Source organism: Eleutherodactylus coqui, chromosome 1, assembly GCF_035609145.1.
Source record: "Eleutherodactylus coqui strain aEleCoq1 chromosome 1, aEleCoq1.hap1, whole genome shotgun sequence".
Taxonomy (NCBI): Eukaryota; Metazoa; Chordata; class Amphibia; order Anura; family Eleutherodactylidae; genus Eleutherodactylus; species Eleutherodactylus coqui.
This window is the reverse complement of record NC_089837.1, coordinates 44,871,102-44,885,270: the sequence shown is the minus strand read 5'-3', so window position 1 is coordinate 44,885,270 and position 14,169 is coordinate 44,871,102. Positions and strand designations below refer to the sequence as shown.

Below are 14,169 nucleotides of genomic sequence, written 5' to 3'. Positions count from 1 at the left end.
CTCTGCGTATCGCGCATGTAGCTATACCCATGTGAAGGAGCCGTTAGGATCACATGGGCCCGATTTGCTGCGGATTTTCTGTGCAGACCATTTGTGTGGAAGATCTGTAGCTTTTACAGTAGTAATGTGAAAGATTTTTCAAGATCACAAGGTGCGGAGAAAATCTGCCCAAAATTTGTGCAAAAATTCATATGCGATGCAGAATTTAATTCCTTGGCTTGTCAATCAGCCACAGAGGATTTGTGGTGCGGATTCCACTTTTTTAAATGAGGGGGAGAATTCTGCACCAAACAGTGCGGATTTTGCGCTGTGGAATATCCCCTGTGGACGCTCTCCATGTGGACGTGCAGTCTCCCAGAATGTCATCCTGGTCCCCTCCATAATTGTCATATATGTATTGTCTTATGTAGATGCACTGTGCAAAACTGTCATGTCAATTTTCTGTATGTGCGCTGAACAGCTGCAGCGTCTGAAGGGTTAAAGGGGTTGTCCCGCGGCAGCAAGTGGGTCTATACACTTCTGTATGGCCATATTAATGCACTTTGTAATGTACATTGTGCATTAATTATGAGCCATACAGAAGTTATAAAAAGTTTTATACTTACCTGCTCCGTTGCTGGCGTCCTCGTCTCCATGGTGCCGACTAATTTTCGGCCTCTGATGGCCAAATTAGCCGCGCTTGCGCAGTCCGGGTCTTCTGCTTTCTTCTATGGAGCCTCTCGTGCAGGATGCCGGCTCCGTGTAGCTCCGCCCCGTCACGTGCCGATTCCAGCCAATCAGGAGGCTGGAATCGGCAATGGACCGCACAGAAGAGCTGCGGTCCACGGAGGAAGAGGATCCCGGCGGCCATCTTCACCGGTAAGTATAGAAGTCACCGGAGCGCAGGGATTAAGGTAAGCGCTCCGGTAAGCTTTCTTTAGGTCCCTGCATCGGGGTTGTCTCGCGCCGAACAGGGGGGGGGGGGGGGGGGGTTGAAAAAAAAAAAAACCCGTTTCGGCGCGGGACAACCCCTTTAACTCCCATAAAATCATTGCCTGTATAGGGGCGAAGGACGAGAACGTTATCCTCCCACTATATAAGGCACTTGTCAAGCCTCACATTCTGTGTACAGTTCTGGTCACCGGTGCTCAGGAAAGATGTTACAGTGCTTAAGGGGGTTCAAGAAAGGCAACTAAGTTAATAAATGGAACGAGAGGACTGGAATACCCAGAGAGGCTATCAAAATTGGGTTTATTTACCCTGGAAAAAGACGGTAAGGGATGATCAAATAACTAAATTAGGGGACAATACAAGGATCTCTCCCATGATCTGTTTATACCCAGGACTGTGACAGTAACGAGAGGGCATCCGCTACATCTAGAGGAACGAAGGTTTCATCACCAACACAGAAAAGGGTTCTTTACTGTAAGAGCAGTGAGATTATGGAACTCTCTGCCTGAGGACGTGGTGATGGCAAAATCCATAGAGGAGTTTAAGAGGGGACTAGATGTTTTTCTACAGTGCTATGATATTACAGGATATAAACATTAGCTGACCAGCGAGTTGTTTATCCGGGTGTTACAGTCAGGCAGGAACTATCAGAGCTTGACCCGGGGATTATTCTGACTGGCATTATGGAGTCGGGAAGGAATTTTTCCACCAGAATGGGCTAATTGGCTTCTGCCTCTTGGGGTTTTTTGCCTTCCTCTGGATCAACAAGGGGTTGAAACAGACTGAACTAGATGGAGATTGTCCCCCTTCAGCCCAACATACTATGTTACATACATGAACGTTAAATGCTGCCCCCTCCTATCCAACTTTACCTACCTGTGGACATTTCTAATAATCACCCCCCCAATGGGCCGCTATCACCATGTATTCATGGTAATGCGTTCAGCATTAGTCCCGGCGATACAGCTTCTCTGTACTACAGAAGGGCATCTCTGGCGCAACGCGACCCGCAACCTCCAGGATTACTTTTTTTTCTTCCCTTCTTTCTTCAAGTAGTAACAAACACACCTACCGTACCCGCTGTCTAAGGAAAAAGGAGGGGGGGGGGGAGGAAATACCGTAGTCACATGACCCTGGAGACAAGCGTCATACATAACCTGCAGCTGTGCCCATCACCTAAGGGTACTCGGTAACTCAGGGCTCCCAACCAATGTCTCCACCCATACATCTGATGAAGACATAATGCACCAGTACCAATGGCTCCTGCACCGCAGTGATGACGTCATGTGTGTGTAATCCGCCATAACTATATTCTCTGTCTGCGACATTTTAATAAACTGCGGTAATTATTTGCACTAAATATCTCGTTTCGGCTTTGTCCGGACGCATATTAGCAGTTTACGCTTAGGTTAAACAGCGCTGCTGATTAGAGCCACCTGATTGGCTCTTCGGCACCACGTAACCCCAACCCTAAACACTAACCCTAAACCCTAACCCCATGCTGCTTAAGTGTAGTGTGTAGTGCACGGCTGCTAAAGGCAATCCGCGTGCACGCTGTGTAGTCACGTGGTGCCGAAGAGCCAATCAGGTGGCTCTAGTCAGCAGCGCTGCTTAACCTAAGTGTAAACTGCTAATATGCTGTCCGGACTCCACTGGTAATATTACCGCAGTGGCTGCTGGGACTTGTAGTTTCAGAACAACGCCTGCAGGGTTTACTGGGACTTGTAGTTCAACAGCAGCTAGGCAAGGTGCATCTGGCGTCTGAGAAAATACATTTCCCAGCGTGCCCCAATCTTCAGTGACGCAATCACAGCACGAATCTTTCGCTGTACATCACCCACTCAGCGAATCACCTTCCAGCGTGATCCGTTACCCCAGCAACAGGTCCTCTCTATAGTAAGTGGGCGGTCCGTCCCGTCAGACTTGTCAGTCGGCTACAGAGCAGCGCAGCTATTGGCTGGGAGTGACAGCGGAGGCGGAGCTAACAGCCGGCAGGTGAATATATAAGTGATGCTGCTGCAGGTGAGGATCGCGCATCGCTCCCCGCAGTCATGGAATTCCTGAGGTCTCTGGGACACCCGGAGGAGATCTACAACCTGCTCAGGTTCAAGATGGGCTGTCGGACTGCCCTGTCCCAGCAGGAGCGGGTAAGGGAGAAGCCCCGGAGGAGGACACAAGTGTCCTAGAAGTGTCCGCAGGGTCCTCGCTGTCCCGCAGGGTTCTTCAGCCGGTGCTGCGGTATTGGTGCGGTTTATAGCGCTGTGTGATAACAGCCCGAGTATCTGCTGCCTCTTCCTGCAGGTTATCCTGTATTGTGGGCTGTGACTATAACGCCCCCAACGTTGCGCCAAACTTGCCCTCCTGTAGTACAGAGAAGTTGTAGTGTTGTGACCAATGCTTAAAACCAATGGTTTCAAGGTTCATAAGAAATTGTCGTGAATACGGGGTGATGGCGGCTTGTGGGGGTGTATTTATTAAAGCTGTCCAAACGTGAATAAAGTTGGATTTGGGGGCGGGTGGCGGCAGGTGTCTTGTTTTTTGCATCCACGTATGTAACCTAGTATGTTGGCTGAATGACGATGATGTCCCTCTAGTTCAGCCCGGTCCCATCTTTATTCATCAACCTGCAGAGAAACTTCTTACAAATTCTAAGTGGAGAGAAAAAATGACATTCTGACAATTTTGTTGCAGTTTGTGGCCGTAGAAACAAGACGCAACAACAATGACATTATAACTTTATTCTAAGGGTCAGTGCGATTACTAAATACCGAACTTGGGTGGTTCCTATATTATAATAATAAGCCTTTTTAATCCTGTACTTTCCTTGGTACCATTTTGGAATACATAGTAATACAATATTAAATGACTATTTAATCCCCCTTTTTTTTTTTTCCCTTCTTGGAGACTGGGTGACCAAAAAAAGTAATTTCTGGCGTGTAGGTTTTTTTCCTTCTTCTGACAACGGTCGTCATGCGGGGTAAATAGTGCGCTACTTTGATAGATCAGACTTCTACGGACGTGGCGATACCAAATATGTATTTTTGTTTCATGATTTAGATTTCATTTATTATAAATATAGCAAAATGTGTGTGTGTGTGTGTGTGGGGGGGGGGGGCTTTTTTTTTCTTTAATTATTAAAACTTGATACTTTTTAGTCCCCAAAGGGGACAACAACTTGTGATGCTTTGATCGCTCCTGCAGTATGATGTAATGCCTTTGCAGCAGCTGACTGGCATTGGTTACTCCAGTTAAGTCTACAATCCACTATTACCCCCAGGTCCTTTTCCACCTCACTTTTCCCTAGCAGTACCCCATTCAGTGTATATTTGTGACATCTGTTTCTCCTGCCCCTGTGCATAACCTTACATTTATCAACATTGAACTTCATTTGCCATTTTTCTGCCCCCAGCTTATCTCGGTCCGTTTGTAGCCGCACATTGTCCTCCGTTGCATTAATTATATTGTATAATTTTTGTGTCGTCTGCAAATATTGATATTTTACTGTGCAGCCCCTCTATCAGGTCATTGATAAATATACTGAACCTTGTGGCACCCCGCTAGCAACGGTGGCCCAATCAGAGTACGAACCATTTATGACCACGCTCTGCTTTCTATCTCTGAGCCAGTTCCTTACCCACTTACACACGTTTTCGCCCAATCCGAGCTGCCTCATTTTATATATCAACCTATTATGCGGCACGGTATCAAATGCTTTAGAGAAGTCCAGATATAAGAGATCAATAGACTCTCCCAGGTCCAGCCTAGAGCTTACTTCATCGTAGAAGATGATCAGATTGGGTCGACACTATTTTCTACTGGGGATCAGGTGAAGGGTTACCATGGGGGTTGAGCCTGCTTGAACTGGGGTGTGATCACACAGTGAATTGGATGCCTTGCCAAACCGCCCCATGTGAAGGCACCCCCTAGATGATGAAAACACTGCAATCTAATTTTTATCAAAAATTACCAAATTTCGTTATTCTGCTTGGAACGGGAGGCATCCGTGTTGTGGATCAATCGTTGCGCAGTGCTGGAGTTCTAGGCTCGTATCTGTTATCGGACCACACTGGTACCGATCTGATGACCTCGCTGTCAGGTGCCAAACTGGTAGATATGGAAGCCCGTGATGAAAAGATCTTGCTAGCAATTATCTATCAATAGCATGAAATCACTCCATGTTATGACAAGACACCTCCATGAGAACTCAAGGAGTTCTGTTTTAAGTACATTGCCAGTTTTTATACAGAAAGAGGGTGTACACGAAGGTTAGTGTTGCATGGGTTAATTGACCTCTTTCTAACATAGTAACATAGTTCATAAGGCTGAATGAAGACAATGTCCATCTAGTCCAGCCTGTCTAGCCTCCTGTTTTGTTGATCCAGAGGACGGCAAAAAACCCCCAAGAGCAGAAACCAAATAGCCCTTTTGGGGAAAAAATTCCTTCCCGACTCCCTAATGGCAGTCAGACTGTTCCCTGGATCAACCCCTAATAGTTCCTACCTGCCTATATACCCGGATTAACAATTAACCTAAGATTTATATTCTATAATGTCCTTCCTCTCCAGAAAGACATCAAGTCCCCTTTTAAACTCCTCTAAGGATTTTGCCATCACCACTTCCTCCGGCAGAGAGTTCCACAGTCTAACTGCTCTTACAGTAAAGAACCCTTTTCTGTGTTGGTGATGGTACCTGCTTTCCTCTAAATGTAGAAGATGCCCTCTTGTTACCGTCGTAGTCCTGGGTATAAACAGATCCTGGGAGAGATCCTTGTATTGTCCCCTCATGTACTTATACATGGTTATTTGGTCGCCCCTTAGCCGTCTTTTTTCTAGAGTAAATAGTCCCAATTTTGATGTCTCTCTGGGTATTCCAGTCCCGTCATTCCATGTATTAGTTTAGTCGCTCTTCTTTGAACCCCCTCCAATACCGTAACCTCTTTCCTGAGCACCGGTGACCAGAACTGTACGCAGTATTCCATGTGAGGCCTGACAAGTGCCTTATATAGTGGGAGGATAATGTTCTCGTCCCTCGCCCCTATACCTCTTTTAATGCACCCCAAGACTTTATTTGCTTTTGCAGCAGCTGACTGGCATTGGTTACTCCAGTTTAGTCTACAATCCACTAGTACCCCCAGGTCTTTTTCCATCTCACTTTTCCCTAGCGGTACCCCATATAGTGTATATTTGTGACATCCGCTTTTCCTGTCCATGTGCATAACCTTACATTTATCGACATTGAACTTCATTTGCCATTTTTCTGCCCAAGCCCCCAGCTTATCCAGGTCTGTTTGTAGCCGCACATTGTCATCCGTTGCATTAATTATATTGTATAATTTTGTGTCATCTGCAAATATTGATATTTTGCTGTGCAGCCCCTCTATCAGGTCGTTGATAAATATATTGAACAGAATGGGGCCCAATACTGAACCCTGTGGCACCGGACTAGCAACGGTGGCCCAATCAGAGTACGAACCATTTATTACCACCCTCTGCTTTCTATCTCTGAGCCAGTTCTTTACCCAGATACACACGTTTTCACCCAATCCGAGCTGCCTCATTTTATATATCAGCCTATTATGCGGCACGGTGTCAAAGGCTTTAGAGAAGTCCAGATATACGAGATCAATAGACTCTCCCAGGTCCAGCTTAGAGCTTACTTCATCGTAGAAGCTGATCAGATGGTCTGACATATTCGACCCTTCATGAACCCATGCTGGTGAGGAGTTATTCCATTGTTCTCCTTGAGGTACTCGTCGATGGTGTCTCTCAGAAACCCCTCAAATTTTTCCCGTTACTGAAGTGAGACTTACTGGCCTGTAGTTACCAGGCTCACTTTTGGTCCCCTTTTTGTAAATTGGAACCACGTTGGCAATGCGCCAATCCAATGGTACAACACCGGTCTTGATAGTGTCTAGAAATATTAGATATATAGCGGCCTAGCTATCTCATCACTTAGTTCCCTTAGTATCCTTGGGTGTATTCCTTCTGGGCCTGGTGATTTATCGATTTTTAATCTTTAATCTGTTCCGCACTTCCTCTTGCGTTAGGTATGACATATTTTGTGAGGGGTTCGTTTTATTCCCCTGCATCTCGTGTGGCATTTCCTTTTCATTTGTAAATACGCTTGAAAAGAAACTATTTAATAGACTTGCCTTCCCTCCATCATCTTCAATGATTTCCCCTGCATTATTTGTTAAAGGGCCAGTGCTCTCCCTGTAAATCCTTTTGCTGTTAATATAGTTGAAATAGTTTTGGGTTGTTTTTGCTCTCTTTGGCGATCAGTCTTTCTGCCTCCTCCTTGGCAGTTTTGATCGTATCTTTGCATATTTTGTTTTTTTCCCTGTACGATTTTAGCGCTTCTTCGCTGCCTTCTTGCTTTAGTAGTTTGAACGCTTTCTTTTTTTTCGTGTATTGCCCCTCTTACCATCTTGTTGAGCCACATTGGTTTCCTTTTAGTTGAGTTTATTTATTTTTAAAGGGAATGAAGTGCTCACATGAGGCGATTAGGATCCTTTTAAACTTTTCCCATTTGTCATCTGTACTGATATTTATGAGGATGTTGTCCCAATTAGTGTTTCTGACACAACCGTATCAAAGTTTTTAAAGCTTCTCGAGACATCTGCAGTCAGGGTATTATCTCACTACAGTCTGTTTTTGCTGTGTCTTCTAAGTAACAGTTTTGCCTAATTTAACTTTCCTGTTGACTCCCTGCCTTAAAATCCCAGTTACCAGCACTACAAAGCATAGGTTTTAGCCTTCTATTTAAGGGCCAATAGTCCAATACAAGATAAGCAACAGACACTTACTGCATTCTGAAACCCCTTAGTAACGGAGCTTTTTTTTGCTTCTCCATTTTCGTTTTTTCCTTCTCCCTTTTAAAAAATCGTAACTCCTTTATTTATCCATCGACGTCGCTGTATGAGGGCTTGTTTTTTGCGGGATGAGTTCTTTTTTTCAATGCTACTATTTAATGTACCATATAATGTACTGAAAAACTTTTAAAAAATTCTAAGTGGGGAGAAATGGGGGAAAAAAAACAACGTTCCACCATCTTCCAGTGAATCTTGTTTCTACGGCGCACAAACCAACAAAAATGACCCAATAACTTTATTCTATGGGTCAGTATGATTACTATGATACCAAACTTATATAAATTTTTTTTTTTTTTTTTTAAATTTTTCTGTGTCACAATAACTTTTTAATTTTTCTGTCTACAGTTATGTGAGGGCTCATTTTGTGCGGTACATCCTGTCGTTTCCTATGGTACCATTGTTGCGTACAATTGACTTTTTGATCCCTTTTTATTACATTTTTCTTCTCGGAGATAGGGTGACCAAAAAAGTGCATTTTGGGCGTTCTTTATTTATTTATTTTTTTTTTTCGGACCACGTTCACCGTGCGGGGTAAATAATGCATTACTTTGATAGTTTGTACTTTTACGGACGCAGCAATACCAAACACTTGTTTTTGGTTTATTTAGATTTTTTTTTTGAACTTTAATTTTTTTTTTTTTTAAATAATTGCTAAAACTTTATTGCTCTTATTTTTACACTGTCTTTTAGTCTTCCTAGAGGACTACAACCAGCGATGCTTTGATGGCTCCTGCAGTATGACGTAATGCTATAGCCCCTGGCTGCCATGACACCTGCATGGCTCCCCCGATCTCACTGCGGGGGCTCCGTATAGGACCCCTGAACAATGAGTCATTTAAAGGGTTAATAGCTGTAATAGGCTGATTGCAGCTATTGCACGCAAGTGTCAGCTGTAATAAACAGCTGACGCCCGCACTGTATGGAGGGAGATAGCGGCGTTATCTCCCTCCATACATGTCCTGCAATAGCAGGATGTAAAAAACACTACAGGGCCGTCACTAAGGGGTTAACAGTTTATATTCCATAACCCATCTGACCATCATCTGGAGTTTGTAGCCCCTGGGCCACCACTGCTGCTCAAGGGACACTTTTGAGGTCAAATTGGCAACTGCTGTTTTATTTTGTTTTCATGGCAGTAGGAATTGTGGGTCCCCGATTCATGATTGGCCCTTACAATCTGGTCAGTGACTCCAACCTGAATGTTTTAAATCAGTCAATGCTACTCAGGAGTGCCAGGGCCCATGGCTCCAGTGCCAGCTTAGGAAGTGCCCTTGGGTACTAGAGATGATGGCTTTCAGTTTTGGAGAAGGTTTCCTGCAAATCTGGCTCATGGTCAGTATAAACTATAAGTGACCGTCTCCTTCTCATTCAAGAGGAGGCTGTGCCTGGGCCCAGCGGGCATCGGTCACTGCTGACCGGCTGAAGGAGGGCCGCACCGTGCGCAAGGGCTTTGCTGCCCGTCTGCAAACCTCACTTTGTTACTTTTCCCCAATAGGACTCCACAAGCGATAGTCTGCGGACCTGCTACAAGTACCTGAACGAAACATGCAGGAGCTTTGCACCCATCATCCTGGCCCTGGACGGGGAGCTCCGGTGGGTGAGACCTCTGCTACTCCGTATTATACCCCCATGTTACTGCAGTAAGATTCCTTTAATCTCTTGCTGGAATATTTTATATTTTGGATTATTAAGTGGTCAGATATACATTTTCCGCTACTGAAGTCCTCTAATGAGCTGCATCTTTTAGTATACGTTAATAATTTAATACAACACAATCTGCCGCATTATCAAATGTATTTTGCCTGCATTTCTATATCCCGGCCTGACCAGTACGCTGGGTGTGATGGTGGCCATGCAGAAGGGCAAACAGTGATTGTCACCGGTGCCTGAACTCCTAGTGATGGAACTGACCAGTCCGGGCGCAAATGGTGTCACTCCGACTCCTCTCTACAGGTAAGATGCTCCATGTAGTAGCGGCCATCGCCTTCACTCATCAGATGGTTGGTCAGACACTGTTGTCTCCACCGGCGGCTTCAGTCTTGGCTCCTTTATCCTCCAATAAAAGAGTTGCACAGACGGCACATGACTCCCAGTGACGGACCGCTAGAATGGTATTTACAAGCACACAGTTTATTTGTAACTTGCATAACTCTCTAAGCCTAGATTCCATCCCACTAGCCAGAGCTCTGGGCTACCGGCATCACCGCACCCGACTCACTTGTAGCCTCTTCTGGGGATCCGTCTCTTCATCACTAGAGATCCTTCCACAACGAAGGAACGGCCATCTCTCTAATTACTCCGCTTCAGCTATAAGGGTACGCCCACATGGGGTGTATTAGCTGTGGAGCGTCTGCAGGGGACATCTCACAGCGCAAAATCCACAGCGTTGGATGGAAAATTCCCTCACTTAAAGGGGTTGTCCCGCGGCAGCAAGTGGGTCTATACACTTCTGTATGGCCATATTAATGCACTTTGTAATGTACATTGTGCATTAATTATGAGCCATACAGAAGTTATCAGAAGTTTTTCACTTACCTGTTCCGTTGCTAGCGTCCTCGTTTCCATGGAGCCGACTAATTTTCGCCGTCTAATGGCCAAATTAGCCGCGCTTGCGCAGTCCGGGTCTTCTTTTCTGAATGGGGCTCCGTGTAGCTCCGCCCCGTGCCGATTCCAGCCAATCAGGAGGCTGGAATCAGCAATGGACCGCACAGAAGCCCTGCAGTCCACCGAGGGAGAGGATCCCGGCGGCCATCTTCAGCAGGTAAGTAAGAAGTCACCGGAGCGCGGGGATTCAGGTAAGCACTCTCTGGTGTTCTTTTTTAACCCCTGCATCGGGGTTGTCTCGCGCCGAACGGGGGGGCTGTTGAAAAAAAACAAAACCCGTTTCGGCGCGGGACAACCCCATTAATGATAAATATTTACAATAACTATGATTAAAAAATGTGTTTTCTGTTATGTAAAAACTAAAATTCTTCAATAAACATTAAGAATAAAGCCTTTTGGAAGAAAACTGTTAATTTTATAATTAAACATTTATTTTTTTCTTTCTTTGTTCTTGTAGGGGGCTCGAACTTGTGATCACTTTGTGGCGTACGCAATATAATGTAATACGATGATGCCCCAGGCACATTTTAATAAGCAATTATTTATGGCAGCCTTGGGCAACCTTGAAAAGATAGCCGAAAGTCAAACTGCTGTGTACAAAGGTAGTGTAATGAGGGAGTCACGTTTGTGTAATGAGCTCTGTTATGGTTCCTATAGTTGTGTAATTTGAATGGTAGAAGGGTGACCTTTACTGGTGGCCATAGGTTTACTGTAGTTTGTGTATTTCTCTGTGGAGTGTTTTATATGTGACTTCCTATTGATGTGGAGGACTTCAGATTATAGAGAGCTACAGGCTGGAGAGCAATTCCAGGGGGTATTGAGCCTTAAGAGAGACTGCATTGCTGGTAGAGAGAACTGCCAAAGTAGAGAGGAGTCTACAGGGGCGCTGTGGAGGATATTGGAGAGGGACAGTGCTACAAGAAAGAGGACAGCCGGTTCTTGAGCTGCGCAGCTCTATAACCCATCATAACTGATGTGTGGTAAGAGAACAAAGCTGCACAGACTACAGCTAGAGAGACTTCTACAAAATAATCACATATTGCAGAATGAATCTGGGTACCCCAAATAGACATCCAAAGACATATCCCCCTACTTTATTGTACGGAACACGCTGGAGATAGGTAAGTGAGGTGGGTCCTCAGTTAAAGGCTCGATGGGTGCACATGGGTAGTGACTTAAAAGCAGGCCTGCTAGTTAAAATGTCTCGAGCCAACAGCAGAGGAACACATCTTCATCCACCAGTTGCAGGCAAGTTTTTAGATGACACTTGCATTATTTCCGGACAATGATGCTGCCAGCTGTTCTTTACAGCCGACACCTGCCGGAAACTGCTTCGGCAAGCCACATGGCTCATCTGAGCTTTTAACCATTTAAATTCTGACAACAGCATTTAAATCCTGCGACCAATGCTCCAACGTCCCACACGGGCCCCCTGTGATGAGGTAGTGGGGGGGCTGTGCTGGTGTCATGGCATCCAGGGGCCTTCTGAAAGGCTGCCCTGGCAGAATGCCCGTTCTTTATCAAGCCATGCCTGGCTGATCGCAGTATGTTGTAATGCTATGGCATTACATCAAACTGCAGGAGCGATCAAAGCATCGCAAGTTCTTGTTCCATCTGGGGGACTAAAAAAAAGTAAATAAGTTTTTTTAAAAAGTAATAACATTCAGAAGGGAAAAAAACCCCTTTTGCCATATTTATAACAAAGTAATCTAACTAATGAAACCAAAATACATATTTGGTGTCGCTGCATCCATAAAAATCTGATGCATCAAGGTAACACATTATTTGCCAGAATTATGCTTTTGTGGTCACCCTATATCCAAGAAAAAATGTAATACAAAGCTATCAAAGTAGGATGTACTCGGAAACCACAGGTCCTCCCACAACTATGTTGATGAAAAAATAGCTGTCAGAAGATGGTGGCAGAAAATGAGAATTAAAAAAAAATTATATAAAATATACTCTGAAAAAAAAAGTATATAAACTTTGGTATCACAGTATTCATACTCAATCCTAGACTAAAGTCATGAGGTCTTTTTTTTTTATAGATGGCGGAATACTTTTTCTTTTCCATTTCACTCCACTTACAATTTTTAAAAGGTTTTTCAGTACATTATATAGTACCACTGAAAAACCTAGATGTCTAAGGGCATGTTTTTTGCCAGACAAGTTATGTCACTAGCTTTTATTTAGTCATGGCTCCCCCCCCCCCCCCTCTAAAAAAAAAAAAACTAAAATGGGGGGAGGGGGGGGGGGGGGGTAGAGAGAAAAGGATGGTCCTTTTTTTAAAGGGTTAAAAACCTCTTCAACGTATCTGATTGCCTCATCCAGTCCATCTATTTATTTCTCCACTGTTACCTTGTCATCAGCGCTCCTCCGAGGTGGTACGTTAGCAATGACCTGGTGGAGACTATTCTAGCAGCACGTCACTATGGCTCATGTGTCCGTCCATCCTCTTACTGAGCAGGATGGAGTCAAGAGTGAAGGAGCTGGTGGTAACTGTCTGATAACGCATCTGATGAATGCCTGAGTCAAACAGACCCTACTAACGTACTACCCAAAGTCCTTACAAGGTCACAGCGACCCAAACTAGGGGCAAAAAATGCATGCTATAGTTTGATTACATAGTAATACAGCAACTGTTCACACATGTATGTCATAGTAGTGGCAGCTTAAAGGGGTTGTCCCGCGAAAGCAAGTGGGGTTCAGCACTTCTGTATGGCCATATTAATGCACTTTGTAATGTACATTGTGCATTAAATATGAGCCATACAGAAGTTATACACTTACCTGTTCCGTTGCTAGCGTCCTCGTCTCCATGGTGCCGTCTAATCTTCAGCATCTAATCGCCCGATTAGACGCGCTTGCGCAGTCCTGTCTTCTGTCTTCTGAATGGGGCCGCTCGTGCCGGAGAGCGGCTCCTCGTAGCTCCGCCCCGTCACGTGTGCCGATTCCAGCCAATCAGGAGGCTGGAATCGGCAATGGACCGCACAGAAGACCTGCGGTCCACCGAGGGTGAAGATCCCGGCGGCCATCTTCACAAGGTAAGTAAGAAGTCACCGGAGCACGGGGATTCGGGTAAGTACTACCCGTTTTTTTTTTTTATCCCTGCATCGGGTTTGTCTCGCGCCGAACGGGGGGGCTATTGAAAAAAAAAAATCCCGTTTCGGCGCGGGACAACCCCTTTAAAAGTAAAAACACAGGGGTAAGAAGTGTAACATCATGGGGGAGTGGGGCTGCTCTAAGCATAGAGCAAACAGTGCATCTGCATTGGCTCCCTGGAGGTGACAGCACTTTTAGGACACAGATACAGGTAAACAGTATGCCACAGCTTAATCCCTTGATGCTTTGGGGCATACAGATAAGCTCACTGACGTCAGCAGTTTGTATGGCTGTTTCTGATAGCTGATACCTGCTGGCAACAGCTCTGATTAGCGCTCATGCTGATTGTAGCTGTTTGCTATTTAAATGCTGCTATTATTTAAATGGTTTTCCTGCAATGAGATTGCAGGGTGCCCTTTGGTGCCACCGCAGCCTAGGGCCTTCTGAAGGGCCCCAGGGCTGCCATACATTTGTGCCTATTAGAATGCCGTCAGAAATGCCATGTATTGCAGTATACCGTACAAGTGATCAAATGGTCGCAATGTAATCTTAAAACACCCTGTCCCTAAGAAATTTCACAAGTGATCAAATAGTCATATGTACTCCAAAAATTGTAAAATTAGAAACTACAGGTGCTCTTACAAGAAGACTGTTCGCATTGG

The 14,169-nt window shown here is 45.0% G+C and overlaps 1 protein-coding gene across 2 annotated transcripts in view; it reads left to right on the top strand.

Annotated features, from left to right (window-relative positions):
- The first annotated feature begins 2,973 nt into the window (after positions 1–2,973).
- The window catches only part of LOC136620314 (squalene synthase-like), a 63,146-nt gene continuing 51,950 nt past the window's right edge, over positions 2,974–14,169 (top strand). For both annotated transcript variants that reach the window (XM_066595015.1, XM_066595020.1), the window contains exons 1-2: positions 2,974–3,077; positions 9,297–9,394. In XM_066595015.1, the coding sequence (XP_066451112.1) occupies positions 2,982–3,077; positions 9,297–9,394 (194 nt within the window). In that variant the 5' untranslated portion in view covers positions 2,974–2,981. The remainder of the gene's footprint in view (positions 3,078–9,296; positions 9,395–14,169) is intronic.